The sequence below is a fragment of the Pocillopora damicornis genome, chromosome 5 (genome assembly GCF_964200805.1).
Source record: "Pocillopora damicornis chromosome 5, jaPocDami1.2, whole genome shotgun sequence".
Taxonomy (NCBI): domain Eukaryota; kingdom Metazoa; phylum Cnidaria; class Anthozoa; order Scleractinia; family Pocilloporidae; genus Pocillopora; species Pocillopora damicornis.
The window spans coordinates 26,771,340-26,788,806 of NC_142674.1; the positions used below are offsets into that span (position 1 = coordinate 26,771,340).

At 39.1% G+C, this 17,467-nt stretch overlaps 2 protein-coding genes and 1 long non-coding RNA gene across 6 annotated transcripts; all 3 read right to left on the reverse strand.

The window, feature by feature from the left end:
- Nucleotides 1-360: 360 nt before the first annotated feature.
- Nucleotides 361-5,257, reverse strand: LOC149046252 (uncharacterized). 4 transcript variants are annotated; one of them, XM_089208373.1, is made up of 6 exons: nt 4,765-5,257; nt 3,822-4,583; nt 2,911-3,180; nt 2,212-2,490; nt 1,354-1,605; nt 361-1,211 (listed from the first exon to the last, which is right to left on the reverse strand). In XM_089208373.1, exons 1-4 carry the CDS (start codon nt 4,772-4,774, stop codon nt 2,405-2,407), a joined length of 1,128 nt encoding a protein of 375 aa, XP_089064499.1. In that variant the 5' UTR covers nt 4,775-5,257; the 3' UTR covers nt 361-1,211; nt 1,354-1,605; nt 2,212-2,404. The 4 variants fall into 4 exon arrangements, with proteins under 4 accessions (XP_089064499.1, XP_089064498.1, XP_089064497.1 ...); XM_089208372.1 differs by having other exon boundaries at nt 1,354-2,490; XM_089208371.1 differs by having other exon boundaries at nt 3,822-4,786.
- A 499-nt stretch (nt 5,258-5,756) lies between these two features.
- Nucleotides 5,757-14,099, reverse strand: LOC113671650 (uncharacterized). The gene is made up of 6 exons (XM_027187897.2): nt 13,764-14,099; nt 12,900-13,117; nt 10,920-11,257; nt 9,466-9,868; nt 7,948-8,176; nt 5,757-7,087 (listed from the first exon to the last, which is right to left on the reverse strand). The coding sequence occupies exons 1-6, from the start codon at nt 13,966-13,968 to the stop codon at nt 6,915-6,917; spliced, it is 1,566 nt and encodes a 521-aa protein (XP_027043698.2). The 5' UTR covers nt 13,969-14,099; the 3' UTR covers nt 5,757-6,914.
- Nucleotides 14,100-14,734: 635 nt separating this feature from the next.
- On the reverse strand, nt 14,735-16,987 carry LOC149046253 (uncharacterized). The gene is made up of 2 exons (XR_016186669.1): nt 16,799-16,987; nt 14,735-15,289 (listed from the first exon to the last, which is right to left on the reverse strand). It is a non-coding gene; the product is annotated as an uncharacterized LOC149046253 (long non-coding RNA).
- Nucleotides 16,988-17,467: the final 480 nt, after the last annotated feature.

Genomic DNA, 17,467 nt, shown 5'->3' on the forward strand with positions numbered 1-17,467 from the left:
ACTTACAAACCATTAACTTATTTCGCAAAATATCAGGCATGTGCAGTGGCATTACGTTTGACCGGCCACATCGATTTTCGCATACAGTTTTAAAGAAGAAATCAGCCCTATTAGGAGTGATATACGAGAGAATTGAAACCGTCCTAGAAATCTGTGAAAGGAAACAAGAGCAGTGAAAGGAAACTCTAGACTTACCAAGCACAAGGGTTACTTAGAACGGGTATCCTGTAAATTTATCATTTTGTTTTTCTCATTTTGAGCTTTCTTATGACATATACTCTGATTTACAACGCCGTAACTCACTGACATGTGTGAATGTTTATGACTGCTGTAAGACAACTTGACTCTGAAGCCTCAAAATAAACCACCACTTTTTTTATTAATCTTCAAGACTAAAAAATTAATCAGGTACATGACGTTAGAGCTAAAATCTCATTGCTGTTATTGCTGTTACAGACTATGCGAAATAACCTACTGATAAAATTCTTATTTTTCTCGAAAGCTGTGCCTCTATAACTAATCAATGATAATCGTTGTGATCTCTTGAAAGTCTCTTGAATTCACTCGGTCGCCTAAAATTTTAGTAGAATATTATGAATTTGTGACAACGGAATAACAGATTGATCCACAAATCTCTGCTTATGGCACAACAAAAAGACGCACCCCCTGTGAGGCAAGAACTTTAGATGTGCGGCCTTTTACTATCAAGAATAAGATGTCGGTCTTGTCCACGTCCTCGGGCCGCGTAGCTCTGGCGCGGACAGATATAATCGCGCAGTGGCCTTTAATGACACGTTTGGATGAAATTTGTGGGGTAATAATCAAACCCATTCGATCTTTCACGACTGTAACGTCAAAATACTCAGTGGCGCCAAAGTTGCAGATCTCAAAATGAACAAACGTGACTCTTCCTAAGGGAAGTGTATAATCATTACTGGCGTATCTTACTCTGAGCAGGGCCCTGGAGGGTTTGATCTTCTGGCGAGAAATTCTCTCAAAAGTGTTGCGGCCACGAGTCATACCACTGAGCCTGAGTTTGAATGGTTGGCTCGTGCGAGGCGTAAAACTTGCGGTGAAATGGACGTTGTCAGTTGTCTGCAACGTGACGTCAGTAATCCTAGCTCCTTCAGGGGTAATGAGTTCCAAGCGTAGGGAGCTTGTGTTGAGCCTCTCAGAACCAGCGACAGTGATGAGCATCTTGTTCAGTTTACCTTTAAGAAATACATAATCACTTGTAATTAATTTGAAGTCCAGAATGGGACGAGTTTTTTTGACCAATCACAGACCGAAATAAAATCCCGGATTACATTTGACACTTACTTAAAAATTGCCCTGATTATATGCGAAACTTACCTGTAACTGGATTGGAAATAGGCACTTCTGTTATCTGTCTCCTGCGTCCCCGCATTGGAATGATGAAATATACTCCGAAGTTGACATTCGTTTCACTGCTTGACTTAGCTTGAAACTCGTGTTCACCCGACACAACTAGGGTCCAGCCTCCTATCTTGGGGCGGTCGATCTGATAGACAGAGACCTGTGACAGACTAAGTTTTTCAGCTGAGATCACGATGTCATCGGGGTCTGTCAGGGTAATGCCTTGCCCTAAAAAAAGTTTAAAAGCAAGTATGCAAAAATTGATACATTAAGTTTACAGATTATAAAAAAAGAAATAACTAAACAAAAAGATAAACAAGGGTGTTAGAAATAATAAATTGTGACACTCGAAGGTTAAAGAGGTAGGCAGCTAGCAACTTTGTTGATTTTAATATATTTCCATCGATTTCAGTTATTCAATTTAATCCTTCTTAATCTCCAAAAAACGAAGATATTAACTAAAAAAAAAAGTCAAACGAAGCCAAAAAAAAAAGAAAAATATTTCTTGCAAAGTTTCCTTGTGGCTGTTAGTTGACTATTTGGGAACTACCTCTCCTTTTGTAAAATATGATATGGAAATAGCATCTGTATCCATGAGCGGTTCGCCTGCAGTGCAGGCGTCCTATATAGGCGAGTAAACGCCAAGAAGCTAACGAACGCATTTGCCCCCCCCCCTCCCCTCTCCTTCTTCTTGGCCGTCGCTCACCCCCTTGATACAAATTTCTCTCTCACCTAGCCTTTTCCTGATGTAAAAGTCAAAGATAGCAGCCTAAGATCACATTAAGCCTCACCCACTACAACATAGATATAATCAAAAAAATAAAAAGTACAGACCATTTGTTCCCTGGCGTGTGGTGCTTACTGTTATGGTCAATTTTTCAATGGATTCATCAACTGAAAAGTTATATCGACGGGGTGTTGTATTTTTTACGCTTCGCTTCCTCTTGAGTCCTGGGCTTGAACCGATACTAAGAGTACTCGTCCCATCAAGCACACCCGCTGTCAGATTATTCAGCTTTTCCAGTTCTCAGTCTTTTCTAAGAGAAATAGTCTGACCTGAGGTACGCTCGGCGAGATCTTTGAAGGCTGGGTGGAGATGAGTGTAACAGAAACCTACACCAAACAATCGATAAATTCGTGACACTGGTCAACTAATCAATTGATCATTCGATAGATAAGTCAGACAGATTGACTAATCTGTCTGTCAGAAGTTTGTTAGTCAGCCTATCACTCAAATTGGTCAGTCAGACGCTCTATCAGTCTGCTAGTCTGTTGGTATGTCAGTCTGTTGGACTGCCGGTCCTTTAGTCTGTAAGTCTGTCGTTCTTTCTATCTGTCACTTTGTCGGACTGTCGGTCTGTTGGTCTATTAGTCTGTCGGTCTGTTAGTCTGTCAAACTGTAGGTCTGTAAATCTGTCAGTCTGCAAAAGACGAGACCTTATCCTCTCTACCGGTTTGTCAGTCAGACATACAGCCTGCTAAATAGTATGCGAACAAGAATGTAAATACTTTACAGATGATTAGATCTCTTACCTGTGGTAAGAAAATTAATTGTTACCCCTAACTGATCAGAGCTAGCTAGGAACTGAAGCTCGGCAATTTTTGCTTCTGATGCATCTTTTGGGCCCGCGTCCGTAAAGACGTACATAGGGGATCCCCATTCTGGCCATTGGTAGATTGCTTCCAGCATCCCTGTGAATGTATACTCCGGACAATCCCCACCACCGTTTGCTGTAAGAGCATTAATAGCTTTCACGAACTCACCAGCGTCGCTTTCCTCTTTGACTATGGTGGCCGATTTCACTGCAAAATATTGAAGTGCAAATTTGAATAGTTTGACTTCTTCTGGAATTGGCGAAGGGTCAGAATGATATCTCCTTCCCCACCACCCTTGTTTCCCTGTTCGTTTTCGATTACCTTTCAGAAGAACGATCAGTCATTGACAGTAAAGGGTAGTCTCATATCCAGATCTTTCACGGCCAAGCGGTACATTTCAGTTTCAGTTACACGTTAAGATCTGGGTATAAGATTAAATAAAGCCTTTAGGGCCGAACTGCATGGCACTCAAGCGTATTTTAGAGTAAAAAGGTTTTTAAATATTAATCGGGAGGCATGGAGAGAGCTTGAGTGCCTTGATAAGGCAGGCGGGACCATTGCTTGTGAGAGAAGCGAGGGGGGAGGGGGGAGGGGGATGTAGGGATGTAGGGATGTAGGGATGGAGGATTTTGTTTAACTCTCCCTTTAATTAGATGCTAATTGGCAGTCAATTGTCTATAGTTGTTCCCCTACCCTCCCTTTATACTCTGTTAGCAATGACTGATCTTCCCTCCCTTCACCCTGAAAACCATGCTGTGCCCCCAAAATCCTTCACACCTCCCCTTCCTAATTGAAAAAAGCAAACAAACTGACAAACATAATACAAAAATAAAATGTTTTGTACGTACCAGGGTAGGGGTCGTTAAAAGGCGACAAAATGTATTTCTTCACACTGGAATTACGAGGATAATTTATGATGTCTATGGCGATATTTTTTGCTGCTTGAATTTCTTCACGCATGCTTCCGGTGTTATCAATGGCAAACATCAGTGACACGTCTCCTTGGACAGCCATGAAGCTATCAAACACCGAGGCGCCGAGTTGCCTCCGTAGATCTTGAAGGAAATTGCCTCCTTCCGTTTCAGGGGTGGTTTTGTTCCCTGAGGTGGTTCTCTTGCTTCGTCGCGGTGCCAACGACTTGGTGCTTAAAAGATACATGATCTTGCCCAGAACTTCGCGCGCATATTTGTAGCTCTTACTTCTTATCGCTCGCGCTAGGAGTCCCTTCAATTTATTGAAGGTTTCTTTCCTGTAACGGAATCCTGAAGCCTTTGCTTTAGCCACAGCCCGTTCAATGTCGTTGATGGCCTCGAGGAACTTGTTCGATGGTGATAAGCGCGGTTTGTAAGTCCTGCTTTCCTTTGTATAGGTAATTTCTTCTCGAGTAATGTTTTTCGTTGGGATGGTAAAATTTCGCATGGATTTAGTCCTCTTATTAAGTTCTCCTTTTAACATCTCTAGCAATTGCTCTGTGGGACTAATAATCCTTTTCGTCTTCTTCGGTGTAAGTATTTCCACGCTCCTCTGCGATCCGTGTGAGAAACCCATCAAGGCATCGCGAGTGAACTGCAGCGATGTGGAGAGGAAACTGGCCCTACAAGTTCCAACAGCTAATAAGAAGACAAAAGCGCTCGTTGCAAGAAGCGAAAGAGCTTCGCCCTTTATGATCATGATGTTCTCTTTGTGCTGCTCAAAACTTAAATCGTGAACCTTTTTTTGAGAGATTTTTATAGGCTAAATTTCAGTTAACTTGCTTGAGCATTTGAGGAACCAGTTTACGTGCTTACTTACCTCTGAGCATCTGAGGAACCAGTTTACGTGCTTCAATTAACGATTGTTATGTTTTTTTTTTTGCTTTGTTTCGTTTTGTTTTTTTTCGAAAAGCGATTGATGCCTTTGACTGATGCTTTGCTAGAGTGAGTGGGCCCTAGATCCCATAGAGATCTATAGCATGTCTTTCGTTGATTCAAGGACACCAAGAGTACATAAGATATAGACATGTTGATGTTGTGTACAAATGGTTAACCGCCAAAGTCGTAAGCTAACCAGTTGAAACCAATGATGTCCAACTGTTCTGAGAATCCAAGGCCAACAGTGCTGACTGCTTTAGTATCTCGCGAACAGCCCGCTACTTTGCGAATGGCAGCGTTGAGTTCCAAATGGAAACTTAGATAATTTTCCAGGGCTTTCTGCTCTCACACCACTCAAATTTTGGTGATTTAACGTTCCTCTTTTAAAGAGGACAGTTGTGAGATGTACATTGTACACATTTTAAACCACACGTGCTGAGCGATTGATCCGACCAGAAGATCTCTTATTTTGCCATGACCTTGTTGCCGTCATCGTTGTGTCATGTTACGTCTTCCGTGTTTTCTTCGAAGTTTTATTGTACCCATGACTTTACAAATTCACGTACAGGTAAAATCTTGAAAGTGTTCGAAAGGAGATGTTTTAATCGTGCAATATCAAATAACAACCAAACGAATTGGAGATGAACCAATGGTAGATATTTACCAAACTGCGAGGCGGCCAGGTGATTTCCTTGCCAGGTATTCTCTGGGATGTCACGCAAAGCTTTTGTATGGCAAGTGTTGCGTTACATCCTGCCGCCTGAACCCACAATATCTCCCGATTAAAAACTCGCTTCACGGAAAATTTGTGACTTTTTTATTTCTAGCTCGTTTTCCAAATGCTTATGTATGTATACGACGTTTGATCACGCTGAGAACTGGGTCTGAGGCACAAGAACATCGATTAGATGAGGGTAAAAAATGAAAACAATACAAAACAAAACAAATATTTTTAATCTCAGCCATGGAAGAGGACTTGGACGATTTACGCGTTCTAGGATAGTGTCGTGATCTTGCCTAGATTCCGGCCAGCAGTTATCACAGGCCACCATATACAAAAATTGGGCAGCTAATAATTGTTCACTTGCATGTGATTTGGTTTCCTTAGTTTAGTTCTGTTCCATGTGCTTTGTAATGAACTTGTGAGTTCTTACGCCTCCTGTTCTTGACCGAGAACCACAGCATAGGGTAAAATGGCCCAATTGGCTTCAAACTATTCGTCATGTACATTATTTACACCACATAAAATCTATGAACTTACGTATCAGCTACAGTGGAATCAATGTTCTGTTTAAGCGTAAACTACGTGTAGCAGGCACGTTCGACTATCCATTAGTGCTTCCTTGTTTTGATGGCCATTTTAAGAAAATTCATTCTCAAATTACGGGATGAGTTCTCGTGACACCTGTGTTACTTTGCTTCAGCCTGCTTCCTTCTCTCAAATTTGATGCTTACAGCTGGCTGTAGTCCAAAATCCAATTTTAGAATATTTTATATACATTCTTTTTTTAAATATTGTTATCATTGCCATCATTATCATCAGTATTGTTATTATTGTTTTTAGTAATACTATTATTTTTTTTTCCAAGCTTCGAAACGCGACATACATACGAACATCAAAAAACAAAATCAAATTATCCTTAAAAGCCTTGGCTACATGGGTATAAACAATACAACTAATGCCCGAAATTTTTGCACAGGAAACTAAACACCTTCAGCCAAACCTATTATTTTACTGTTATGCCTCAAATGATATGATTAAATTATGTACTGAGAAAGCACACTGCCAGTAATGCAATGCGTACCAGTAATCTCTTTAATACCATCCCCACGGATGAGGATAACCAAAGAAATTTAATTCCCAATAAATTTCGACTGAAACAAACTTACTAGCAAGCGTTCTTCTCAACCTGATAAACCCTTTTATTACAGTAATTATCCTTCGAGTACTTTGATTTACAATGTAACAAAAAAAGTAGCGTATAGTTTTCGATCTAACGAGTAAGTCTTTATTTTTGTCTCTCCAATTTAGCTTTTTATGTACTGTCGCTACAAAAATAACCTTGGCCGCCTGATATTGAAAGTCATTTGTCACGTGTTTGGACCCGGGTTTCTAAAATTCGGCCGCCGCTTGTTGCTTCCAGCCGTGGAGGACTGGAACTTAACTTGTGGTATGTGATGCCTCGTTGAGATTGAAAAGAGTCCAGGTTTTCGCGCGGTCAGCTTTATCTGCGACAGCGGTTTATCTTCTGGTTGAAGGAGAACTGAAAAAAAAATCATAAACATATAAATAACAAAAATAGGGATTAGAAAGATGAGTCAAGCTAGAAAAACTAATGTCTATCGTTCAACTATAATACACAGCTTAAATGTTAAATAGCAAGCATCATGGACACATTGTCATCTGAATGAGGGTTATGTGGAATGGTTGTTGCTTTGCCTTCTCTCGCTAACCACATTTCGCTGCCTAGTTTGTTGCCTTTCCCCTCGTTCAAGGTATTTTGTTTCATTTTGAGATTCATTATTAGCTCCTAGTGATATTTTCCGCAGATTTGATTCACTGTTGCGATTTCCCTGCTTTTCGGCCAGCGACATACTCTTGTGAAGCGCTCCAGACACTGACTAAAAGTGATTTGTACTCTGTGCCACTATATGCTTAAACAGTGGATAGCATTGAAGGCGCGCTCTGATGGGGGACTCTGAGTGGCTACTCAAACTCCGAAAAAAGAGAGCAAAGCGGGGTCCGTATAAAAACGACCAGGCGCCAATATTCCCCGGTACCGCTCGAGCAAGCGCGGTCAGTAAATAGTGTGTTATATGGCATTTGCACTAAACTTGTTTATTTTTAATTTTTCGGCTTTCGAGAGCCAAAATACACGGCTCAAGACCATTTTCACCGGAAAGGTTCGTATGCCAAAATCCTGGCCAAGCAAGAACCAATCAGAACACTCGGATTTACCTCAAGAATGCCTCACCATAAAAAAATAAATAATAACAATAATTTATAGACTTATATTGCGCAATCATCAATGTAAGATTTTTCAATTGCGCATTACAATTAAATGTTAAAAATTCAACCCTTCATAGATACAAATAAAATTAATAGCCTCCGACACAATCTAACCTCGCTCCAGAAGATCCTTACTCAGCTGCACTCCGTGCATATGGCAAAGTTCCACGACATCATTATACTCCTTCATGGTCATCTTTCGGTAGCGATCCACCATCTCCCCCACCCTACCCCCTAGGGTGGATGGAGCCACAGACACTTTTTCTGGCGCAGTTCTCTTTTTCTGTTTGGCTTTTTCTTTTTCTTTCCGTTTTTGTTGTTTTTTCATGCGTCTGTCTTTTATCTGAAATACCACAAAAAAAGGTTACATTGTGCCTCTGTATGGTGGCTGAGGGCTGCCAATGAAGAAAAAAGTTCTTTACTTTAAATTTTATGTCACTTTATTTTCCATCATACATCTGGACTTCAATGAACCGTTTTCGCGTACATAAAAAGCGACGGATCTCTCAGTATCTCAAAGCGCCGCGCTCAAACAGTGTGCTTCGTGCGCCACTGTTATCGTTATTATCCAGGAACTCCATACTTTTTCTCACAAACCGAACGGTAACGGCAAAGAATGCCACAACAGCAATACCTTGTGCCAATGTTTTCATTGCACAAATAGAAGGGTATTATGACCAAGAATATAACTAAATCGCCACTTTAGTAGAGGCATACTGATGACGTTTTCTGAGGGTCTCAATGAGGTGATGGCTTTTATGGCTAATGGTTAACATCTTTCCGTTGTTTCCACTAGAAATGTTTTTTACGGTTACCTTTTTTTACGACTAACGGTTAAAATTTGTAAATTTTTACGCCTTGCGACTAAATTTTGTGGCCGTTTTACTGCTATCGGTTAACCCCATTGAGGACCTCTTTTCTATCTATGGGACAGAACGAAAGACAAAATTGAAGAATTCGCAAGACAATAATATGTCAAACACGGTAAACTTTCCCTTTCTGTATGACAGAAAGCACTGAGAATGGTCATCACCCCCGCAATGCATCCTGGTGGAGCGTGACCCTATAAGTTTAGTTCGCATAATTAGATACATGTAAGTCTTTTATATTGGATAACAAGATTCATCGTCGACTTCTCCATCATTTGAGGGCAATAAACAATAACCAGACTAACAAGGATTAATAATATGATCAAGTAAGAGCAATTTTTAATTAAGTGCCAAAATTAGTCCGGAATGCCTTGTTTTTGCTTTACTTCGCTTTGTGATTGGTCCAGAAAACTCACGCCACTCTCTCAACCAATTAGCTGCAAAACTAAAAACCGAACACGACTTGGTCGCCCGCGTTTTCCCGCGCTTTAGGCAGTCGCATTGTTTTTAACCTTGAGCTTTCATTGGCTCTTTAAGGTATTTTCCTTCTTCTTCTGATTGGCTATTATTTTCACTGATTTTGTTCAGATCACATGGTTTTCAGGGGGAATCATTAGTCGTCGTTAACAAATTATAAAGGGAGGACTATGAAAAGAGAAGGATACTGAGGGTAGGGGTCGGGTCATTTTTACCGAGACACAACCAGAATCCTCAGACACCCGCCACCTCCCCTCCCCTTCCTTCCAGGGGAACAGTCACATACCTCATCTTGAGTCAACTGGTCCACTTTCTCTGATAACTGAACAGGTGGTATCTCCAACAGGGTGGGTGATAAGCTCTCAATACTTCCACTACTTGTGGGTGACACAGGCCGAGAGTGCCGCAACTGGGGCTCAGACCCTGGCCGCTGTGCTATAAAGGCCACTGGTTGTACAGGAGCAGATGAAGGGGTTAAGGGTCTCTGTGGTGAGGATGAGGGTCTTTTTTGAGGGTTGGCTCGTGGTGAGGGTGGTCTTTGAGGTGATGGAGGTCTTTGTGTTCCAGTGCCAGACCATTTTTCGTTAGTGGGGTCATAAGCAGGTTCAGGCTCCTCAAAAATGGTTTCAGGTCTTTTGGAAGTTTTAGTGTTAGCAGTTTGGACAATCTCTGCCGCTTGTTTAGTGACCCTTCAAAAGAAATGAAGGTTAAAAATTAATGCACCCAATTTGCCAGTTCATGCCATAATCTCATCTAAATCAAGGCTGTGTAAGGTTATATTTTTATTGTTCTTTATTCCTTTCTTTTTTCTTTTTTTTTGCTGTTGTGGAGCCTATGTCACCCAACACCTACGTTTTTGGAATTTTGTTCATGTACCTGTGAAATTCAGTGTTGTAACTGACCAGTAACAAGTCACTTTGCGGCCATGTCAACTTGCTGACCCCAATATACCACACCACATATGGATAACTAATGGTGTCTGCCAGTTGGTTTTGGCAAGTTGACATGTCCGCAAAGTGGCCAGGTACTGACCACTGCTTTCTTAGTCTAACTTCTAATACTTGTGTGCTGGGGGACATTCAATGACTTCCAGCCTCTTAACATAAAAGCTTTACACATTAATTTTAGAAGTTCAAAGAACATTCTAATATTTGAATATTTGATTTGGTATGATCTGTGACTGGCCATATTGAAGAAAAGACTTAGTACCCAGCCATAACCCAACCCTTTAACTCCCAAGATCTGATGCATAATTCTCCCTTCTAGCTTCTACACATTTCCTTGTAATTTAGTTAAGAGAATTTGGTGTTAGATCACGATAACAACCTCTACCTGATAAGTTTGAGTATTCTCATAACCTGTTTGCTGGTCGGATAATGTTATTGGATATTATTGGGAGAAGTTTCATGCTAATCACTAATGGGAGTTAAAGGGTTAATCACATGCAAACCCAAAACCAATTGTGACTTTATCACTGGTATTGGCCTAAGCTGGCAACCAGTTACCTCATTCAAAGTGTTTATTTCTTAGTTTTCATTTCCCCTTCTGATATTGTTCTTTGTTTTCATTGGCTATTGCATCTTTGATTTTGTTTGTACAAAACTGTAAATGTCCAATATAAGAGCACTCAAACAAAGCCAAACAGGACAAACCCAAAAAATTGTAACAGCCCTGGATATGAGCGACAAAAAGTATTTCAGATTTGCAAATTGAAACAGAATATTGTACATGTATGCCCACCTCTCCTCCAGATACGACTGTCTACCAACTGCCAGTTCTCTGTAGTCTAATGCATCACTGTTATCTCTGTCCAGAGCCAATATCAAATCCTCCAAATCAACATCTGTGAGTGGAATCCGCCATGATCGGATAATGTTCCTGAACTCTTGCCGTGACACCACCCAGTTCTTGTCTTTGTCAGCTTGAGCAAACAGATCCAACAGGCGCATCCTTTTGCGATCTAAGTATTTTTGAATGATAGCTAAGGCAGCTGGGGAGGGATGGTGAATGGTAGGTACCCCCCTGTCTTCACCAGTTACTGTTGTGTCCTCTTCAGTCTCTGGGGGAGGAGTAGGAGCCTGGTGAGTAACAAAATGAAAATTTAATACAAGAACATGAATGCATTATTACACTGGCATGAGCCTCAAAGATGAGTGATAAAAGGACTTGCGGCAGCTTTAAAATCAGTAAAAGCTGTTTCATAGTATGAACCCACTGTGCCAGTAACTATGGTAGATCCATGATATTAAAGACAATAATCATGCATCAACACAATAGTTGAAAAAACTGACACAAAGTTTCTCATTTCGTTGGTGGTATAAGTGGGGGAGGGGTGATTGACCTCCACAGCCATCCTTTTTTAAAACTTGTATTGAAAATTTGGAGCTCAGCCCAGCCCTACTTCTACATTTCCTTTAATTCTCTGAGAAATAGTAGAAGTATAGGTAATAACATGATTTCTCTAGCAATTTGGTGTTAATAATCAGGAGTAAAGTTTTCATAGACATCAAAATTGTACAAGCTGTTGGGGCAAGTTTAATTTTTAGTCTTTGAAAAATTTACAAGTGCTTTTCAACAAATTGCTAGAGAAATCATGTTATTACTTGTTTACATGTATAATGTATCTGAAAAAACATCACGGAAAGCCAAGAAACATGTAGAGGTGGTTGTGTGAGCATAATCTTCATCATTATTAGCCTTTCTGCTCACACTATTACAAGTAGATAACAACTTGTAAGAGCTCAGAATATCCTTGAAGATCTTGTCAAGAATAAAAATATGCTTAAAGATCTTGGCAGGAATATGAAAGATTCTTGAAGATCTTGGTGAGGAAATAAAAGATCCTTGAAGAACTTGACAGGAATATGAAAGGTAATTGAAAATCGATCTCAAAAAGAATTTAGAGGTTGAGGATCCTCAAAGATTTCTCAGAGATCTTTAACCCTTTGAATCCCAAGATCTCAGTAATAATTCTCCTTACTGTCTGCCATACAGTTCTTATGATGTTAGTTTTGAGAATTTAGCATTGAATCAACTTATAATCCCCTTATTGATATTTTTCTCTATTCTTGTCACTTGCCTGCTTGATATTGTATTGATATTGTAAAGAGAAATTCTGTCTTGGTCACTTAAGGGAGTTAAAGGGTTAGCATCTCAATAGGATCCTCAAAGGTCATTATGAAAATCTTTGAGGGTCTACAACATAGGAAGATCCTTCAAATATTTTAACCAAGAGTAAAGAGAATGACTTTTCCATAGATTCCATAATCTTATGTCTGGGCTGCTCCAGAAAAGATGTTTTATTAGAGAAACTGATCTGTTGCATGTTTTTGAATGAATTATCAGCCCTAACAATGTTGCTTGAACATACTTTCTTTTTTCTCACATTAAATTTCTGTGCCTGAGGCTTGACCCACATCCTTATGGCATGTGTTGACTTATTCAGTTTTTGTTCTTAGGTACTCAACAAGGAAAGCTCTCACATGATTTACAACATATTCTTAAACCCCTCAACTCCCAGGAGTGATTAACAAGTTACTTCTCCCTATAATATCCAAACATTATCCAGCAAACAGGTCATGAGAATATTCAAACTTATCTGGTTGAAGTTGTTATCTCGATGACACCAAATTCTCCTAACTTATTTACAAAGAAATGAGTAGCAGCTAGAGGGAAGAATTAACAATCAGATCGTGGGAGTTAAAGGGTTAAGTAACACACCTTTTTGATTGTAATCTCAGGTTTTCCTTTCAACAGTATTCTTTTCAAAACTCTTCTTTCAAGTTCAGTTTTACCAGTCTTGTTTTTAAGCCAGTCTTGTCTGAGCCCACAGTTGTTTAAAATTTCCCTGGTCTTTTTCCGTTCCTGCAGCTGCTTCTTGTATCTTTCAACTTGCCGAGCGAATATGTCATCTTCAGAATCTTGATAAACATTCTTGTCTGAATGGTTTAATAGTCAAAGTAAATTAATCTTGCGGGGAAAAAACTTTCTTATTTTTAATAATACAGTAATAATTAAGATACTGATATGTTTTGTAAATTTAATGAACCATCAGTGTGAACAAAAATTATGCCATAGCTTCTTCATCTGAGCTAAGTAAAGCCGACCGGGTTGATTTCAGAGATTTAGCCTAAACACTTTACTGGTTTTTATAAAATTCAATTACTCCATAAAGTAATCGACAGACTAGAGAGGATTGGAAAGACTGGCTGGTTCAGATATTTTCCCATATAAACAATCCTACCTGGTTGATGGGATGAACTTTGAAGGCGAATCGTAACTTGACCATTTCAACTCAGATTTCAAGGGAACACACTAAGATTTTTACCTTAATATAGCACGCAGTAATAATCGTTCGCCTGATCAGACACTTACAATGAGGGACCCGTTACTTATCTACAGTCTTTTCTTAAAAACCGTGTTCATCGAGTTCGTAGAAAATTTAATTGCCTTCCTTGAACTTTTTCAAAAAGAAGCACGTATGCATGCACATGTACAGATAATGTTTTTAAAAGCTTCTTTAAAGAAATGATGCATTTATGTGCGTAAGATTGACCAAATATCCTGTATCATCCATGTCCTTACCTTTATCTTCTGCTGTCACATTCACTTCTCTAGCCGCACATTTTATGCTGGGCACAATTATAACTCGTCTTCTACTCAACTCCGACGATTCGCCCCATTTCCTAACGTTGTCACGGAATTTCTTCGAAGGTAAGAGATTTCGAACCTTTGGCGGTTTAATTCCATGCTCTTCGTATTGTTCGGAACCTGTTGCTTTCATAATCATTGGCTACGATACATAGATAACATAAATAAAAGTGCTCCAGGCCCTAAACCTGGACAGTCTTTAAGTCAATGTTGTCCGCCATCTTGGAAACTTTGTGAGTAACTGTTGTTACGTGTTGCTATGGACGCTTTGTGTGATCTGTCCCTCCCCTCCCCAATATATCACTGTTGTTTAACGCGCAGGTCTTCAAGTCAAGACTTCGGAGGATTCTATTAGGGTGCTCTTCGCTAAGTTTTTCAAAGAAATAGCATTGAAAAACTGAGTTACCTTTTTTTCTTTTAATTTTGAAATCCAAACTAAGATATCGGACTAGCTCGAGGTCGAGGGAAATTTTTGATCGATAAGCTCGAGGGTCCACATGGAACTCTGCTTCAGTTCACGCCCTTGAACTAAGCTGCAAGCAGTATTTGATGAAATGCTAGATAAGCTATAATTGTTTAAAGCCGATGTCGTAAACCAGGGCAGTGGAAAACAGAGTTTATTTATGAAAATGAATCTTTCGGCTAATCAATATGTAGAGGATTAACAGTTTTTGCTCCGTCGCCATTAAAATCACTGTTTTAATTTAGAGACCTGGCTGTCGCGTCAGCTTACGTTACGTATTTTTTTTTTCAGATAAACATTTATAACCTATCATAGACTCCTTTATCATCGCAATGACCACAGCAGCCTCTAATTTTTTTAAATAGCGGCGGTTATTCGTGGCGCAGCGATATTTGATACCAAGTGCTATTATGGAACGACAATTCATCATTTTTTCACTTAATAACAGTAAGTCAAATTATTTATTTGGTATTGTCGATGTCCGTCCTCGGTTACAAGCACAATATTTCGTACAAACAAGCAAACACACATAATGATTCTGAACAAGATATAATTTAAAAGTAATAATAATAATAATAATAATAATAACAACAATAACAATATTAATAATATCATAATGATAATAACAATAATAATAAAAACTAGTCTATTAGGGTTTTTAACGTTTGCTGCGTTTGTTCTCCTGTTTGAATCACGATCAAATGTTTGCCTCCTTCAGGCGCCATAATGATTTCATGCTTCTTGGTGCGCACGCGCAGAATTTTCAGATCGTTTCGCGGGTCGGTGTCCCTCACGATCCCGCGCGCAATCCCGCAGAGCGTGTTACACATGGACACATATTGAAGGGTGGTCGAGTTGTCCAGTGTAGACCTGATAGGATTTCCATCCTCGCTAACAATGACAAGTCCTACAACTCCTTTATGAGACTGGATGCGTTCCAGCATTTCTTCAACTTCAACTCTTTTCTCGCTCGTCATCTTGTGGTTTGTAAGACTGACTGGAACAACATCCAAGCAAAGTTAAGAAAGGAAAACTATAAGAATTTGCACATAATAATTACCTAAAAAATGACGAAACATACAGGCTTCTCAGCTATATTTTCTTGCTCAGACCCTCCGCTGCCAAGTACATTGGAGAAGTCTGGGTGAGAAGAGTCGCATAATGTCGAGCAAATGTCCGAAATATGAAGAGAAGGTTAAATCAGTGGTTTCCGAAGACACCGTAATGGGCGTTCAGATTAAGGGTATAGAAAATTTAGATCTACTGGTCGACAAGTGTCGTGTGCCACATGACACTTGTCGACCAGTAGATCTAAATTTTAAATAACAGTAATAATTAAAATTTGTTTAGTGCAAATAGCAACTCGAGCCTCTTTTTTTTCTCCTTATTTACCATAAAATAGTCCGATTCCTAGGGCAATGACTTAACAAGACAAGAATTATCGTGAAATCTGGCAAAAATAAAAGATGAGAGAACCTTGCTGCAGTTTGAGTTGAGAGCTTTTTCATACTTTCATTAGGAACTAGACAAACACTGGGGCGCTTGATGATAAGAACAAAAAATTTGATTATCAATCTGCACTATGCTATGAACGTATTTGTGTGATGCTACCATATTATGTCGAGGCCAGCTGTAAAGAAAAAAATCACGTCGATTGAATTTCATTGGGGATCAAAGAACAGCGAATTTTATCACCTTATGTCTTATTCATCATCCCATTTATTCTATTCTGCTTTCATTTCACAATATAGATCTTGAAATGAATCTTTACTGTATTTTGAAGATGTTTTGGAGCGTGCCATTAAATTGTACAGACTCGTTCCGAAGAAAAACAAAGGACACATAAATAATTTGATGCCGGCTTCATGAAACATTTAGTGTTCACTTTTGGGCGACTTTTAGTCATTTTGAATTCGATTGAATTTTTTAGATTTTTGGGAAATTTTTGCAGAAAATTTAAAATCTATTCAAACCGATCAGAAATGCTTCCTACTGGGTACCTTAGACAATTTACTAGAAAGACCAAAACAAAAAATTTAAACACGATTCGATTCTTTAGATCGGCGATCGATCTTTGTGTTTCGCTTTCCTAAAAGGACGTTATCTATCTCAGCCAAAATTAATTTTGACTATCAGATGGTAAAAATTAGTATCGTCGGAAAACATCTTGAAAAGTTGCTAAATTTTTTGTTTTTCGTACACACCAAAATGTTAACGGCGCATGCACTGTTAAAATGCCGAAACAAACAGACAGCTCCACCGCGTGAAACGGCGCCATTAACATTCGTTTTCTTGTCATAGGCCTTTAGATGGATAATTATCTAAGAAAATTTGGGGGAAGTAAGCGAAATTTGCCAAAATTATTTAAGAATAGCGTATAGGCATAAACTGGGTCTAGAATTTTAAGGGTTAAGGACAGTGAGGAACGGTTTACGTATATGATTTTAAACATACTAATCTCGTTTTTGAGATAACCTCTACGCGAGGAAATAAAATCTTTACAAACCTGTTGTAGTTTCCAGCCTGGCGAAATTAATTTTTCCAAGTAATTTAAGACTATATGTAGAAGCTTATATCTGCGAAAAGAAGGCCGAGAAATCTCTCACTTCGATATGAACAAATCTTTTGAAGCGCAGCCAATGCAGATTACAGCAGATAATCTTAGCAACGGCGGTATTCATTTAGTCAGTCGAATGAAGAATGAATTTGTATGGAAAAATACTGTTATCGAGCGAAAGTCAACTGTTTCATTGTTTTATGACAAAAGGAGCGAAAGAGGGTATTATTGTTAAGACTTAAGTACACACTACCTTTAATTTGAGCGTACGTTTCGCTTAAAAAGTCGCGTATCATTCAGACAGCAGTTCAGTTAGTTTTCACTGAAAAAGCAACCTGACTGTAAAAGCAAATCTTATTACATTTATGTCCTGACTGTGAAATTATGTCTTTCGAGTGCTCCATCTTCTCTAAATGTTTCACGATACTATGTGATATCTGTAATCTTTATTTCATTTCATAAAACTGATTCAGAAATTTTTAATGAATTTCAGTTGACAATTAGTATCTTCTCTGAGTTGTTCGCTAATTATATCTATACCGTCTGTATAATAAGAAAATTTTATGAATCATCCTATGAAAGTATCATTAATTATTAATCCCTTGAGATAAAATTGCT

What these genes read in the sequence shown, in the direction of transcription:
- LOC149046252 (XM_089208371.1), bottom strand. Translation starts at nt 4,644, where the DNA reads ATGATCATAAAGGGCGAAGCTCTTTCGCTTCTTGCAACGAGCGCTTTT. An exon ending in TTTTAACGACCCCTACCCTG is followed by an intron (nt 3,181 to 3,821) that starts GTACGTACAAAA and finishes AATATTTTGCAG; the next exon opens with TGAAATCGGCCACCATAGTC. An exon ending in AATTAATTTTCTTACCACAG is followed by an intron (nt 2,491 to 2,910) that starts GTAAGAGATCTA and finishes TGTTTGGTGTAG; the next exon opens with GTTTCTGTTACACTCATCTC.
- LOC113671650 (XM_027187897.2), bottom strand. Translation starts at nt 13,968, where the DNA reads ATGATTATGAAAGCAACAGGTTCCGAACAATACGAAGAGCATGGAATT. An exon ending in CTGAGATTACAATCAAAAAG is followed by an intron (nt 11,258 to 12,899) that starts GTGTGTTACTTA and finishes GTTACTCACCAG; the next exon opens with GCTCCTACTCCTCCCCCAGA. An exon ending in TAAGGATCTTCTGGAGCGAG is followed by an intron (nt 7,088 to 7,947) that starts GTTAGATTGTGT and finishes TTTTTTTTTCAG; the next exon opens with TTCTCCTTCAACCAGAAGAT.